General features: G+C 40.0%; 1 protein-coding gene across 3 annotated transcripts in view; it reads left to right on the forward strand.

Annotated features, from left to right (window-relative positions):
• CFAP95 (cilia and flagella associated protein 95) overlaps positions 1-17,466 on the forward strand; it is a 130,700-nt gene that overhangs the window by 50,728 nt on the left and 62,506 nt on the right. For all 3 annotated transcript variants that reach the window (XM_045165063.1, XM_045165064.1, XM_045165062.1), the window contains one exon: positions 3,668-3,776. Coding sequence is in view for 1 of the 3 variants with exons in the window: in XM_045165062.1 (XP_045020997.1) it covers positions 3,668-3,776 (109 nt within the window). In the remaining 2 variants the exon portion in view is untranslated. The remainder of the gene's footprint in view (positions 1-3,667; positions 3,777-17,466) is intronic.

Here is a 17,466-nt window from a genome sequence, read left to right on the forward strand (position 1 = left end):
TTATAATAAATATATTTTTATTGTTAATATTACATTATGCATATTTTATATTTTACATTTTTGAACACATGTTTACTTTTGCTAGGTTGGCAGCATCTACGAAATAGGGGCAGGTCTTCAGCTGCGTGTCTCTCAGAACCTGCTGGCTCTGGGCACATCATTTGTGGGCAGCCAGCAGACTTTATGGAATGCCAATTGCACTGGCTTAGTCCTCCAAAGTTTCACTATAGATTGATGTTTTAATGCTGGGCTTTTGATTGTTGTCTGAGATCGTGGTAAGAAAAGGAATGTGTCTGTATTTTTGGTAATCTAGTTATAATACAACTTAAAAGACATGGTGGGATAATCAAGGCTGCATTCTGACTTTCATGGACACTATCTTTGCCTTCATGGGTCCCTTCCTCCATTAAAAAAGTTTTAAATGATAGTTTATGATTGCTTTGGTATAAAGATGTATATTGTTCAAGCTTGATTATATTCTTTTTTACTGATTTGAAAGTGATTAAAACATTTTCCTTGGCCCCTAAAAGTTTCCCAGGCCCTGGACACTGGGCCTGTGTGTGTGTGTGTGTGTGTGTGCTCAGTCACTCATTCATGTCCAACTCTCTGTAGCCCCATGGATTATAGCCTGCCAGGCTTCTCTTTCCGTGGGGTTTTCCAGGCAAGAATACTGGAGTGGGTAGCCATTCCCTACTCCAGAGGATGTTCCCAACCCAGGGATCCTATATTGCCTAAGATAGAGATGGGCCCTGGAAATAATACATTGAAATATTACTTGGTGTTTTGGCCTTTCATTCCTGTGTTCCTAGGGAGGTATTCTGGTTTTATTGCCTCAGGGAAGAATGACCCAACAGGCAACAAAAGAGCCAAATTCTTGGCTTTGAGGTTCAAAGCTTTAGGTCTTGGGATAGCACCATAGATTTGGAAGAATAGATGAAGAGCTGGGCTATTCTGTCCCTTAGTATATGAAGAGTTCATGCACCAAAGATGAAATAGGCCAGAGAAGTTGAGAATATGTGGTTTTATCTGGGATCCCAAACTTGGATTAAAACTTTGGAAATCCTAGAGTAGATGGGACCTATCACTGCCTAATCATTTATTCCCAGGGTAATGTTTCCAGAGCTGTTGATGTGTGGGGCTCTGATGTGTCTCCCAAGCCCAGTGTGGTGGAGACATGAAACAAGTGCCTTCTTGGTGGGCCAGGCAAACAACTCAGGGATGGCATCTGGGTTTCTAGGAACCCTGGTTGGAGAAGGACACAAAAAGGTTTTTGGTGGTTTGGATAGTGGCAGGCTTCCCTGGTGGCTCAGATGGGAAGCATCTTCCTGCAATGTGGGAGACCAGAGTTCGATCCCTGGGTTAGGAAGATCCCCTGGAGAAGGAAATGGCAACCCACTCCAGTACTCTTGCCTTGGAAAATCCCGTGTACAAAGGAGCCTGGTAGGCTACATTCCATGGGGTCGCAAAGGGTTGGACACGACTGAGCGACTTCACTTTCACCCTTCTGGCAAAGTGCCAGTCTGTGTAGACTGTGTGGCAGGACGAGGCGGGCAGAGCAGAGCTCTGCATGGATCCATAATGGAAGAACATTGGAGAATGAGGATGTTTCCATGGGTTCCAGCAAGGAGATATGATGCCAGCAAAGACGGACTCTTGGCATTGTGGTACCACACGAACTCTTTAGAGTTGGAAGAGAACCAGAATTGACTGAGATTAGGTTTTTTTCACCTGAAATTATGAGCACTTGAAAAAGAAATTAAGTACAATAATGGAAAAATTAAGTTGCAAATTTTGTACCTCAGAATTTTTTGAAGCCAGATTAGTATTCACTATATGTAGGTTTATATGGGTTCTTTACATTATTTGCAGGACCTTCCACCTTTAATTTTTTTTCCTTTTAACTCTTCTAAAAATCTTAAAATGTATTGGTATAATTTCTGTCCTCATTTTACACATAAGAAAATAAGGGCACAGAAAAGTTAAGTGACTTTCCCAAGGTCACACAGCTAGCATGTGTGTTCTACCATGACCCCATTCACTCTACCATTCCTGTTTTGTGGGTGTTTTTTTTTTTTGGATTAATTTATTTTTGTCTGTGCTGGGACTTCACTGCTGTGTGTGGACTTTCTCTAGTTGCAGTGAGCCAGGACTACTGTCCAGCTGTGGTGCACAAGCTTCTCATTACGTGGGCTTCTCTTGTGCAGCATGAGCTCTAGAGTGCTCGGGCTTCAATAGTTATGGTGCACAGGCTCAGCTGCCTGCAGCCTGTGGTATCCTAGTTCCTAGACCTGGGATCAAACCCATGTCCCTTGTATTGGCAGGCAGGTTCTTAACCACTGGACCACCAGGGAAGTCCCCTACTCCTGGTTCTTAATGTCCGATATTCCCCTAAAGAACTTCAGTGAGAGCTTTCTCTCAGGCTCTCAAAAAATGGTATTGGTACCAAAATGCTGTTAGTGTTTTGCAGTTAATGCTCAGATGTGAGGAGGGCTGAGGGCTCATCTCCTGGAGCTCTGCTAACATGCCCTGGGCTCCCTCTCTGCTGTGTTCTATGCAGAGCTCTGCTTCCATGAGTGGTGGTGGGGAGGTAAGGGTATAATCTGAATACAGGGCCCCAGCACCAATGCAGTGGGATGAGGTGGGGTGGTCAGGTCCTAGGCTGGGTGCCCCACCCAGGTTAGTCGATGCTGTTCTGCTTCTACAGTCCTGTGTCCACACTTAACAACACTGTAGATTTTTCTTGTTTAATTGCCCACCCCTTTCCAGACTATGAGCAGCTGAAGGCAGGAATTACACCACACTTTCTCCCCATTTGTATCTCCTGCACCTCACAGAATGCCTGGCATGTAATAGGTGTTTAAAATATTTGCTGAATGAATGAGCAGATAGGTGGATGGATGGATAATAAGATCCTGGGTACCACAGTGTCCCTCACATAGTCCTAGTCTCATATCTCTTGATAAAAAAGCAAGCCTCTTTTGATGGGTATTTGGGTTCAGTTTCCTTTATCCCACCTGAGAAAGCTTTGTGAAAATAGCTCCTTCTGTTGTGGGCCACTTCACCTCCTCTTTCCTTCCTTATCCCCAAACCTTTCCTTTATTATTATTTTCCATCACTGTTTTAGTCAAAATGTTCAGAATACTTTTCCTCTTTCATCTACATGTTTTAAGAACTGTTATGTTTAACTGTTAACTTCCTTTAAACCCTCTTTAGAAGCAGAGACCACATGTTATAAATCCATATGAGTAAATATTTTACTGTCTCTTGTTTTGAGAAGAATTATAATTAAATTTCATGGTAGAACAATTTCTAAAGTGGTAAGTTGCCTTTCTAAGATATTACCATGTCTTGTTTTAATTCTTACTTTCAGTAACTAATTTACATTATTAAATAAGATTCACTTCACTGGAGTCACTGAATAATCACTGCGTTGGATAAGTGTTGTTTTATGACATTAGTTTTATCACGTATGCTAAATTGTTTTTAGGAAGTAGCCTCAGTATTACCTGAAAAGAGATGGGCAATATATGTCCCAAATCCAGTAAATTTATCATTAGAACAATATCACAAATATAGTAAACTTTCATTGCATTATTTTTAAAATATTTAACTGCAATACATGATAAATAAGCTTTATCCTTTAACAGATTCTAATTTTTTTCTTAAGGCACCGTGACAGAGAAACTTATCCCAAAGATTATGATATAGAGGGTCCTGAAGAAGTGAAAAAACTATGTAATTCAACATATCGTCGACTTGGAACCAGTGAACCCCCAGTAAGTAGTAACCACTAATTTCTCTAAGTCCAAATCTTCCTCCTAGTGAAACATGAAGAAGTAGAGGGAGGAGCACTTTCTCAGGGCTCCTCTTAGTTGTGTTAGTTACTTAGGCAGGTGGCTTAGCCACTGTTTGCCTCAGTGACCTTACCTGTAAGACGGGAGCACTTCATAAGATTACTGGGTAAATAAAGCAAATAAAGTGCTTAACTCAGTGCCTGGCACACAGCAAGTGCTCAAGAAATTATTACTGCTATTGTGATACCTTGCTAGATGTCTCCTCTAACCTTCATCATCACCCTATGAAGTAGGTATTATTATCTCTATTTTACAAATGCAGAGAAACTCCTAGACATTAAATGACTTACTCAAAGTCACCCAGCCAGGGCGGTGAAAGAGTGAGAGTTTGAACCCATTTCTTTGATTTTATATCTTTTGTATTTAAGGTGACAGAGTTGTAAGTAATTTAAATATGCTACTATTTCTTATAACATCTGTACAACCAAGTTACTAAAGGAGGAATCATTGCATAAGTACTTTCTGTTTGAATTGTGGATGGATTACTCCATGGTTATTTAGGTGTTTTTTTTTTCTTTCTTTCTTTAAAAGATAATTTTGTTTATTTATTTATTAGCTGTTCTGGGTCTTTTTTTTTCTATTTTATTTTAAATTTATTTTTTTTATTAAAGGATAATTGCTTTATAGAATTTTGCTGTTTTCTGTCAAACCTCAACATGAATCAGCCATAGGTATACATATATCCCCTCACTTTTGAACCTCCCTCCCACCTTGCTCCCCATCCCATCCCTCTAGGTTGATACAGAGCCCTGTTTGAGTTTCCTGAGCCATACAGCAAATTCCTGTTGGCTATCTATTTTACATGTGGTAATATAAGTTTTCATGTTACTCTTTCCATACATCTCACCCTCTTCTCCCGTCTCCCCATGTCCATAAGTCTATTCTCTATGTCTGTTTCTCCATTCCTGCCCTGTAAATAAATTCTTCAGAACTATTTTTCTAGATTCCGTATATGTGTGTTAGAATACGATATTTATCTTTCTCTTTCTGACTCACTTCACTCTGTATAATAGGTTCTAGGTTCATCGACCTCATCAGAACTGACTCAAATGAGTTCCTTTTTATGGCTGAATAATATTCCATTGTGTATATGTACCACAATTTCTTTATTCATTCATCTGTCGATGGGCATCTAGATTGCTTCCAAGTTCTAGCTATTGTAAATAGTGCTGCAATGAACAATGGGATACATGTGTCTTTTTCAACCCTGGTTTCCTCGGGTATATGCCTAGGCGTGGGATTGCTGGGTCATATGGTGGTTTTATTCCTAGTTTTTAAAGGACTCTCCATACTGTCTTCCATAGTGGCTGTATCAATTTACATTCCCACCAACAGTGCAAGAATATTCCCTTTTCTCCACACTGTCTCCAGCATTTATTGTTTGTAGACTTTTTGATGATGGCCATTCTGACTGGTATGAGGTAATATCTCATTGTGGTTTTGATTTGCATTTTTCTAGTAATGAGTGATGTTGAGCATCTTTTCATGTGTTTGTTAGCCATCTGTATGTCTTCTTTGGAGGAATGTCTGTTAAGTTCTTTTTCCCACTTTTTGACTGGGTTGTTTGTTTTTCTGGTATTGAATTGTATGAGCTGCTTGTGTATTTTGAAAATTAATCCTTTGTCAGTTTTTTCATTTGCTATTATTTTCTCCTATTCTGAGGGTTGTCTTTTCACCTTGATTATATTTTCCTTTGCTGTGCAAAAGCTTTTAGGTTTAATCAGGTCCCACTTTTTTACTTTTGTTTTTATTTATGTTATTCTAGGAAGTGGGTCATAGAGGATCTTGCTTTAATTTATGTCATCGAGTGTTCTGCCTATGTTTTCCTCTTAGAGTTTTATAGTTTCTGGTCTTACATTTAGGTCTTTAATCCATTTTGAGTCTATCTTTGTGTATGGTGTTAGGAAGTGTTCTAATTTCATTCTTTTACATGTGGCTGTCCAGTTTTCCCAGCACCATTTATTGAAGAGGCTGTCTTTGCCCCATTGTATATTTGTGCCTCCTTTGTCAAAAATAAGGTACCCATAAGTGCATGGGTTTATTTCTGGGCTATTTTATTCCATTGGTATATGTTTCTGTTTTTGTGCCAATACCATACTGTCTTGATGACTGCAGCTTTGTAGTAAAATCTGAAGTCAGGATGTTTGATTCCTCCAGCTCCATTTTTCTTTCTCAAACTATTTAGGTGTTTGCTCAATCAGTGTGAGGCAGGAGCCTCCCAGATTCTGTCCTACAGTGTCAAGAGATTTGGGACTAGTTGACAGCTCAGTTCAACTTCTTAGTTTGGCCTTGGGGCCTGAAGTGTTGGTAATTTCACAGACAGATATGAATGTGTTTAGAAGTCTGGGTTTGGATCACATTCTTTCCCTCAAAGCCTGGGCTACTTTAAAAAAGGGTAAGCCTAGGAAGATCCATAATTCTACCATTGAGAATGGCTCTAGAAAATTCTCTGTTCTGCAAGATGATGGGAATAATTTAGCTTAGCAGAACCTATACTGTTCCCCATTCCTTTTATAGTTATCATAGGCAGAGAATAATAAACATAGACTGAAAATGGGAATTTATTATAAAAATGAGGCTGCCTGGATATGGAACAAGGACACTTACTGGAACCAAGACAGCTCTAAAGCAAGTCATCTCTCTCTCTCCCTCTCTCTTTCTCTCCCCTCCTCTGTTTTCTATCTGATACACACACTCTTTCTCAGAATCTCTATTTCTCTCTGCTTTGTCCTCCTTTAGTCCCACAGCTTAAATCTCAGGGGCATTCTGCCAGTTTCCCCAGTTTTCACCCTGCCCTCTTGCCTTTGCACAAGGCTGCCTAATTGGTCATTAGTCAGCACATGGATGGAGCTCTTGAGTATAATGCCCAACTCAGAAAATAACCACCCCTTCCCACTTCTCCAAACCCAGCTTACCCTTGCTTTCTTGAGCATGGTGAGGATGAGAGCAAGGTGGACAATGCAGGCATTGTCCGGCATGCACTTAGCATCTTTGACCCTTAAAAACATTTATTTTTTATTCCTAAATGAAAATACTCTTGATCTCTAGATTGTGGGAGGAAGTGAGATGAAGTGAAATATAAGGAGTAGGAACCTCAAACATTTATTCCTTATATTCCATGCATTGTAGCAGTTAATTCTCAGGTTTAATAGAGAATGTATAAATGAAATAATATTTACCTTCTTTATGACTTTCATTCATAGTCATTGAAACCTTGTCCTACCAGGTTTACAGTGTGTGTGTTAGATAAAAATGTTACTGAATGAACTTGGGTCCACTTCCCAACCTGCAGCAAAGCCAAAATTCAGTTTGAAAATAGAGACAGGATTTTGGAAAAGGTTTACTATAAGTCTCATTTGCAAAACTAAGTTACAGATATGAGGCTCTGGTAATCTATCTACAGTAGCAGAGCAGCAAGAAGGGAATCAGCTACATATTCATAAGTGGTGGGACAAAGATAAGTGAGTAATCAGGCCCAGATTTGGCTTTGGGAGATGAGATATGGGCCATGTAGAAGAGAAAGATGACAGAGAGCCATTTTAGTGCCTGCCCAAGAGCATCTCATGTAGGAATGGGAGAGGGATTGACTGTATTCCCATGAGCTGAGCCAGGACATCGAAGTGCAGAGATTGGCATCCTGTATCATGAAACACACGGCTGAATGTTCCCAGAAGAGTTCTCAGCTTCTATTAGAACACTGCAAGAAAGTCACTTTTGAACGTCATTCAGTGCCAGAGAGGGTCGGATACAGGCAAACCCAGAGAAACCCAAAACAAGAGTACATGTCCACTTTTCCCGCATTTGCTTCTCTCCTTCTTCATGTCTTCTCACCCTCAAACCCTCAAGGAGCCAGAAGGAGTTGGGGTGTAGGGAAGAATTCCAAGGGGGACAATTTGGAAGAAGTCAGCTGAAGTAGACCAGACTGACACGTTTCTTGAGAACCTTTCATTTTAAGTGAAAAAAAAATTTTTTTTTCTCATTGGATATAATTTTAATCACGTGTTAGTATTCTCCACATGGTGATGAGTTACCCTTTCGTTGTAGGATAAGGTCATACAACAAAGGTCATGGGGGAGGATTTCTTTGAATTGTGCAAAGATCTTATGACAACTGATTATCTTCTTAAAAGCTTCATGTGAGCATTTTAAATGTCTCCATCTATCTTTACTTTCTTCACAATTTTTGTAATACTAGCTTGACTTGGGGCATTTCTTGTATATCTGCAGAAGGCAGGCAGGTATAAATGATCTTTGTATGTATATGGTTGATTTGCTTTCTAAACAAAACTTGGGGGTTTTGTTTGGGGTTTGGATTTTTGGGGGCTTGGAGGTGTTTTGTTTTGTTTTTAGTTTGTTTCCCAAATAATATCACATTTTAGATACTGGCTTTTCCTCTGTGGCCAAAATTTTTTTCTAATGCAATTCTTCCATAATGTTGCAGAAAGTAATTTGTGCAGCAGTTTTTAAGAACCTTTTACATATTATATTTTACATCTGGATTTTGGCTGGTACATGGGACTGGGCATTTTACTTACTCAGTAAAACTGTTCTTGGGACAGAAGTAGCCAAAAGGTTTTTATAATATCTGAGTGACCAGAAAAGTCCTGAAGCCTGTCCTATATTTCAGCAAAGAGCATAAAAAGGAATTATCCCTTCCAAGTAACTATGGATGGACAGCAATGAAAGAATAGATTTGTTTTCTGATTGTACCTACTTATAAGACCTACTTGTTCAATGAGCCAATTGCCCATTTGTATATAAAATAGAAGTCTATTCACATCATCCCTCTCCATCCTCTTCCCTTACTTTAATTTTCTTCATGGCACTTCAATGACTGGACATATTTAAGACTTGTTAGCTATTAATTGTCTGTCTCTCCCTACTAGAATACAAGCTTTATGGGAGAACAGATGTTGGTCTTTTTTGTTCTCTGCTATATCTCTATTTCCTCTAATGGTGTCTGGCACATAGTACGTGTGTGTGTGTGTGTGTGTGTGTGTGTTAGTCGCTCAGTCATGTCTGAATCTTTGCAACCCATAGACTGTAGCCTGCCAGGCCATGGGATTCTCCAGGCAAGAATATTGGAGTAGGTTGCCATTCCCTTCTCCAGGGCCGGCACATAGTAGGTACACAATAAATATTTATGGAAGGAGGAAAGAAAGGAAGACTGTATTCCACAAATATGTATTAATTTCCTATTATCTTGTTAACTGCTGGTCTAAGAAATGTTGTGCCAAGCTATCATGATGAGTGCTAGGGTAAGAAACATAATTCAAAGCAAGGTCACTGTACATCAGGAACTCACAGGCTTTGGGGGGGTAATGGGTGCATGCAACCACAGTGGTGGTATGTATGATGGATAATATGACAGGAAGAAGGTCAAGGCACTTGAACTGAAATAAGTTGAGGAGAGGGTCAAGGATGGCTTCCTAGGGAATTCCCTACTGGTCCAGTGGTTAGGACTCAGTACTTTCACTGCCGAGAAACCTGGATTCACTCCCTGGTTGGACACTAAGATCTCGCAAGCTGTGTGGTGGTGTGGCCAAAGAAAAGTATGGCTTCCCAGTAGAGGTGACCACCTGAAGCTTCTGGGCTGAATGTTTAAAGGAACTATCTGTTGGTGGAATCTGGAAAGATACTACCCAAATTTCAGTGGTAGCATAGTCGAATTCCTACCCCAAAGACCCCTCTGGCTTCAGGAAGCTGAGTGGAGTCGTGGATTCATAGGGGAGTAGTCATTCAAGCCACTGAAATTTCTGATTGTGTTAATAGTAGTCTAAGTGATTATGGGAAGTAGTATTTTAAATTACAATAGTTTGTGTTATTTTATTTGGACTTCATTGAGGTATTACTTAGCTATAACAGAGTGAGTTCCATGCAAAGTAAATGATCAAGAGTACATCTATCATTGTTTCTTCATTGTTAAGTATCCCTCACCCACGAACCTCATGGCAGATTATGACCCTCTGTCATAATCACTTATGTAAGACCACTTCTAAGGAAGTGTTGCGTATTGAATCCCATAAACTCAGAGGGATTAACTACAGAGTAAATTTGATGTTGTATCACAGAAGATGAGAAATGTCAGATAGAAAGGAACAAAGAGAAACTTGAGTAATTTTATTAAGCAGATTTTTCTTATACAGCTAATGGATCAATGCCAAGGGATTTTTGGAACAGGATAACACTGATGAGCAAATTAGTCTAATATTAGATTAGTATTAACAACATCACAGTCATTTTGGACTTAAAATGGCAAACAAATGAATAGTACAAAAGTGTGCTAACATTCACTTTATGAACAGATGAATACTAAGTAGGTCTCAAGTAAGAGCTGTTTTGGTGGATGAAAATACAACATTTAAAAATTAAAGACCCTAAAAGGGATATAATTATAATGGATTTGAGAAATTAAATTGTCATTTACTTAATTGGTTCAGGTATTTTTTTTTTCTTTGATTGACATAGTAGAATAGTATTTTGAGCACTACAATCTTACAAATGCTTAATTACCTGGTGTATCGTCAGATTCCCGACAGCGATCCCCTGAGCTATGAGTTCCTGTGAGGCTCAAGAGCCTACGCTGAAACCAGCAAGATGAAGGTGCTGGAGTTTTTGGCCAAGATCAATAGTACCATCCCCAGTGCTTTCCCGTTGCATCATGCTGAAGCTTTGGGAGAAGAAAAGAGATCCCGAGGCAGATCTCTAGTTAGGTCTTGTGGTGCTGCCAGGGCCACTGCCCGCTCCAGGGTCCCACCCAGAGATCCGTCCAGTGCCCAGTGAGTTCTAAGGCGGCAGCTTCACTTTCTTTGACCAATACTGCCAACCTTTTAAGAAGTGAGAGGCTAAAGTAGGGCTGGAAATGTCAATATCTATCTTCTTTGTGTTCCTGTTTTACACTATTACCTTTCAAATGTTGTTTAATTTCCTAGAATGTTTGTTTAGATTCAGAATCCAAGTTTACGAATGACATGGATCACAGATTTGTTGTTGTCTGTCAGATCTAAGAGTAAGAGTTTTGGTACTGTGTAGTGTAATTCAGAAAATCCTTCATCTTTGGGGATCCAGAACAAGATAACATAGCTTTGGAATAGTAATTTTCTTGGAAATGTTAAAGAATGTTGTAGTTTTAAAACAGATGAAAATCAAGTAAGCTGTAGTCAAGTTTTGATTTATGTTATTCATCTTTGTCTCTCTCTCTATAACATTCAGTAGTACCTTTAGCAATATATTTAGATGTTGTTAGCTTATTCAAGAATGCCAATAAAAACAATAAGAAACTAAAAAAAAAATGAAAAACACATATGGATCAAATCTTTATAAATGGAATAATTTTAAATGTCAGTGAAAGAGAACCACTTAAACCAGGGAGAAGAAAGATGTTTGAAAGATAGTGGACTGTTGAGTCAGGGCCCTCTCTTGCTTTCTATATCCATAATCTCTGAATTTGAAGTTGATGCTACAGGTTCCGGCATGCTCTCCTGGATTTTGTCTTTTCCTATGTCAGTACAATTGCATCTGACTTTCCTGTTTCAGGAATTCTGTGTAAGTTTTGGCCAACTCGAGCGTATTTCCTTGTCTTATGCTTCAGCTAGGGGCTTGGGATTCTATTGAGTATCATTTCTTGGCACTTGGAATGTGAATGAAAAGAGGTATCTGCCATTTTGATCCTATTACTCTCCTTTGTGACTCTTTTTCTGTGTCAATAGTCATGCCACATGGCTTCCCAGCTGGCTCAGTGGTAAAGAATCTGCCTGCCAGTGCAGGCGGCCCAAGAGATGTGGGTTTGATCCTTGGGTAGGGAAGATCCCCTGGAGTAGGAAATGGCAACCCGCTCCAGTATTCTTACCTAACAATTTCTATGGACAGAGGAGCCTTGTGGTCTGCAGCCTATAGGGCCTGCAAAGAGTCAGACAGGACTGAGCGATTGAGCACAGCCATGCCCTAATTTAACTTTTAGAGAAACTAGCTTTTAATATTTCATATGTGTCAATTTGCTTGTGTGCGTATGTGCGTGCTAAGTCGCTTCAGTCCTTCAGTATGAGTTAGAGGAGCATGCTTTCAGGGAACCCTATAAGGAACCCAAAAAGAAATGCCTGTTGGGCATCATTTAAAATGAATCTTGCTGAGAGAGATTCTGCCAGGGGGTAAGTCTTCCTCAGCACAAATAGGCTGGTTATATTTAAATGTGAAACTTGAGGGGAAGTCCTAAGTGACCTACTCTTTTCCTGTACCCATTACCCAGATTATACACCTACTGGCTTTTCTTAAATGTAGCCATACGGGAAGAGTTCATTTTGGAAGATTAGAAATAGAGACTTAAAAAATTGATACTCAGGAAAATGGGGAATAAGAATGATATTATGAAGTGTACTTCCTGTATACATATTAGATATTTTTTATATTACCATTTTACTCAAGCTAGATTTTATTATGCAAATTAAATGGAAATTTTAGTGATTATCCTGTAAGCTTGTGCTATGATAATTGCACATATCAAATTGCCGATCTCCAGTTTGTGATACATATATATACAGCCCAAAAGACTTTTAAACATATGGAAGTGTTTTTATAAATTATCCACCCTTATGTCAGGTTATGAACATTTCTAGACCAAAGTGATTTTTCACATGAAGATGGTGTAGGATTAGGTTTGCCTACACACAACAGAAACCAGAAATCAACAGTGGCTGTTCACATAAGGTTTATTCTTTTATATAAAAAGTCGGTGGCACCAAGCAGCCCCTGGCGTTGAGCCGTGGGTGTAAGGGCTTGGGGTTGGGTGTGCTGTGCCCCACCCTCAGTACAGAGCAGAGACGGCGGATGTTTCTTTGGGGTTATGTTGATGTGCGTCAGAGGAATTAAATACCTGGCCTTGGTTCAGAAACCTAACAGATTGCCAGACAAAAGGAAACACTTGAAGTAAGAAGCTTCCTGTAAAGCTTTATAGGTAGAGTTTATATTAATAGCACCAATGTACATTTTGAAACCTTCTTTCAGGAGTGGGAGTAAAAGGGGAAAAAAGGGGAGCAGTGGGTGAAGGGGTAGATAAAAGCTTTAATTTAAAAAGAAAGTTCAAAGAAAGGAAATTATTTTGATTAAATATATTTCGTTTGGGTATTTTTGGACCATATATTAAATTAATTGTTAAGCTGCAGTCAAGTTGTGGAAGTGAGAGTTTTGATAAGCCCCGTATGGACTGCATTGTGAATCACTTGCCAGTTGTATTTTAAGGAGCTTATTTAATGATTTAAAAGACTGTACTGTATATAGGAGGTATGTTACCTTCTTATTTGTATGTTTACCATATACTTTGATATTTGAAATGTTATGTACTGGAAAGGCCACTTATATTTCTAGAAAAGATTGGATTTTATGCAACCTTTTTTCCTTGAATTAACAGCAATAAAAAAATGAAAAAAAAAAAGTCTAGAGGATAACAGGCCAAGAGTGGTATGAAAGTTCAATAAATTGTCAGACACCTAGTGCTTCTTGCTTTCTGCTCTGCCATCCCTTACAAAAGGCCCAGTATGGCTGCTGGAAATCTGCCATTATGTCCACATAGAAAGAGAAACAGAAGCTGGAGGTTGTATATATTAATTCCATTATGTCCTATTGTCTAGAACCAGTCACTGGTCATTTCTAAGTATAAGGGAGGTTAGAAATGTAGTCTGAAACCTTATGGGCCCAACTAAAATTTGAGGGTTCTATTATTGATGAATAACAGAATGGGAAGTCTCATATTGGAGGATACTATTTACCTCTGATATGGGAGACACAGAAGGTAAGTGTGGGCTCTGCTGACAGATTGCTTCTCATTGATTCTTGGCTCCACCACCTACTAGGTTGTAACTTTGGTCAAGAGTTTACAATTTTCTGTTTCTTTATTTCCTTGGGTAAAAAGTGGGAATAGAGTTTTCATGAGCATTTAATGTGAAGACATTTAGAATGGTGTCTGGTCAATATGGCATTGTTATTGCCATTATTCCATGGTTTATTGCAACTCACTAAGCTACAGCCAGTATAGTCTCTGGGTTTTATTTACTACTATAGCTCTAGTACTTAGTAGGATGCCTGGCATTTCACATATATGGACGGATGGATGAATGACTGAGTCAGACTGCTTGTTTTAAACTGTGGAATTTCTTTTCTCTCTGGTTTATCTGAGCATTACTTAATCCCTTTCAACCTCAGTTTTCCCCTCCTTAAAATGAAGATAAAATAAGCCAAGAGTCCTTCCTTGCTCCCTCCAGATCTACTCTCTACCTGTCTCAACCCTGCTGTGTACCAAGGAGGCTGACCTTTATGGATTATGTCAGTGAGTTCTTTTGCCCTCTGGCTTTCTGTGAATTTCCAGGACCTGGCCTGTGGAAGGCACTGACAGGTGATCAGCAATGGAAGGAGAGCTGGCTCGGACATTTCTTTGCTTTCCTCCTGAGAGGCCATTTTGGCAGTGGCTGTCTTCTATGGATTAAATGATTGTGTCCCTCTCAAACTCAAATGTTGAAATTCTAACTCCCAGTTCAGTTCAGTTCAGTCGTTCAGTCGTGTCCGACTCTTTGCAACCCCATGAATCGCAGCACGCCAGGCCTCCCTGTCCATCACCAACTACCGGAGTTCACCCAGACTCACGTCCATCGAGTCAGTGATGCCATCCAGCCATCTCATCCTCTGTCGTCCCCTTCTCCTCCTGCCCCCAATCCCTCCCAGCATCAGAGTCTTTTCCAATGAGTCAACTCTTCGCATGAGGTGCCCAAAGTACTGGAGTTTCAGCTTTAGCATCATTCCTTCCAAAGAAATCCCAGGGCTGATCTCCTTCAGAATGGACTGGTTGCATCTCCTTGCAGTCCAAGGGATTCTCAAGAGTCTTCTCCAACACCACAGTTAAAAAGCATCAATTCTTCAGCGCTCAGCCTTCTTCACAGTCCAACTCTCACATCCATACATGACCACAGGAAAAACCATAGCCTTGACTAGACTGATGTTTGTTGGCAAAGCAATGTCTCTGCTTTTGAATATGCTATCTAGGTTGGTCATAACTTTCCTTCCAAGGAGTAAGCGTCTTTTAATTTCATGGCTGCAGTCAGCATCTGCAGTGATTTTGGAGCCCAAAAAAATAAAGTCTGACACCGTTTCCACTGTTTCCCCATCTATGTCCCATGAAGTGATGGGACCGGATGCCATGATCTTCGTTTTCTGAATGTTGAGCTTTAAGCCAACTTTTTCACTCTCCTCTTTCACTTTCATCAAGAGGCTTTTTAGTTCCTCTTCGCTTTCTGCCATAAGGGTGGTGTCATCTGCATATCTGAGGTTATTGATATTTCTCCCGGCAATCTTGATTCCAGCTTGTGTTTCTTCCAGTCCAGCGTTTCTCATGATGTACTCTGCATAGAAGTTAAATAAGCAGGGTGACAGTATACAGCCTTGACATACTCCTTTTCCTATTTGGAACCAGTCTGTTGTTCCATGTCCAGTTCTAGCTGTTGCTTCCTGACCTGCATATAGATTTCTCAAGAGGCAGATCAGGTAGTCTGGTATTCACATCTCTTGAAGAATTTTCCACAGTTTATTGTGATCCACACAGTCAAAGGCTTTGGCATAGTCAATAAAGCAGAAATAGATGTTTTTCTGAAACTCTTTTGCTTTTTCCATGATCCAGCGGATGTTGGTAATTTGATCTCTGGTTCCTCTGCCTTTTCGAAAACCAGCTTGAACATCTGGAAGTTCACGGTTCACGTATTGCTGAAGCCTGGCTTGGAGAATTTTCAGCATTACTTTACTAGCGTGTGAGATGAGTGCAATTGTGTGGTAGTTTGAGCATTCTTTAGCATTGCCTTTCTTTGGGCTTGGAATGAAAACTGACCTTTTCCAGTCCTGTGGCCACTGCTGAGTTTTCCAAATTTGCTGGCATATTGAGTGCAGCACTTTCACAGCATCATCTTTCAGGATTTGGAATAGCTCAACTGGAATTCCATCACTGCCACTAGCTTTGTTCGTAGTGATGCTTTCTAAGGCCCACTTGACTTCACATTCCAGGATGTCTGGCTCTAGGTCAGTGATCACACCATCGTGGGTCATGAAGATCTTTTTTGTACAGTTCTTCTGTGTATTCTTGCCATCTCTTCTTAATATCTTCTGCTTTTGTTAGGTCCATACCATTTCTGTCCTTTATCGAGCCCATCTTTGCATGAAATGTTCCTTTGGTATCTCTAATTTTCTTGAAGAGATCTCTAGTCTTTCCCATTCTGTTGTTTTCCTCTATTTCTTTGCATTGATCACTGAAGAAGGCTTTCTTATCTCTTCTTGCTATTCTTTGGAACTCTGCATTCAGATGCTTATATCTTTCCTTTTCTTCTTTGCTTTTCGCTTCTCTTCTTTTCACAGCTATTTGTAAGGCCTCCCCAGACAGCCATTTTGCTTTTTTGCATTTCTTTTCCATGGGGGTGGTCTTGATCCCTGTCTCCTGTACAATGTCACGAACCTCATTCCATAGTTCATCAGGCACTCTATCTATCAGATCTAGGCCCTTAAATCTATTTCTCACTTCCACTGTATAATCATAAGGGATTTGATTTAGGTCATACCTGAATGGTCTAGTGGTTTTCCCTACTTTCTTCAATTTAAGTCTGAATTTGGCAATAAGGAGTTCATGATCTGAGCCACAGTCAGCTCCCAGTCTTGTTTTTGCTGACTGTATAGAGCTTCTCCATCTTTGGCTGCAAAGAATATAATCAATCTGATTTCGGTGTTGACCATCTGGTGATGTCCATGTGTAGAGTCTTCTCTTGTGTTGTTGGAAGAGGGTGTTTGTTATGATCAGTGCATTTTCTTGGCAAAACTCTATTAGTCTTTGCCCTGCTTCATTCCGTATTCCAAGGCCAAATTTGCCTGTTACTCCAGGTGTTTCTTGACTTCCTACTTTTGCATTCCAGTCCCCTATAATGAAAAGGATATCTTTTTTGGGTGTTAGTTCTAAAAGGTCTTGTAGGTCTTCATAGAACCATTCAACTTCAGCTTCTTCAGCGTTACTGGTTGGGGCATAGACTTGGATTATTTTGATATTGAATGGTTTGCCTTGGAAACGAACGGAGATCATTCCGTCGTTTTTGAGATTGCATCCAAGTACTGCATTTCGGACTCTTTTGTTGACCAAGATGGCTACTCCATTTCTTCTGAGGGATTCCTGCCCGCAGTAGTAGATATAATGGTTATCTGAGTTAAATTCACCCATTCCAGTCCATTTTAGTTCGCTGATTCCTAGAGTGTCGACATTCACTCTTGCCATCTCCTGTTTGACCACTTCCAATTTGCCTTGATTCATGGACCTGACATTCCAGGTGCCTATGCAATATTGCTCTTTACAGCATCGGACCTTGCTTCTATCACCAGTCACATCCACAGCTGGGTGTTCTTTTTGCTTTGGCTCCATCCCTTCATTCTTTCTGGAGTTATTTCTCCACTGATCTCCAGTAGCATATTGGGCCCCTACTGACCTGGGGAGTTCCTCTTTCAGTATCCTATCATTTTGCCTCTTCATACTCCCAGTGTGATGCAATTAAGAGATGGGGCATATGGGAGGTGTTTAGTTCATGAAAGAGGAGTCCTCATGAATG

This window comes from Bubalus bubalis, chromosome 3 (genome assembly GCF_019923935.1).
Source record: "Bubalus bubalis isolate 160015118507 breed Murrah chromosome 3, NDDB_SH_1, whole genome shotgun sequence".
NCBI lineage: Eukaryota > Metazoa > Chordata > Mammalia > Artiodactyla > Bovidae > Bubalus > Bubalus bubalis.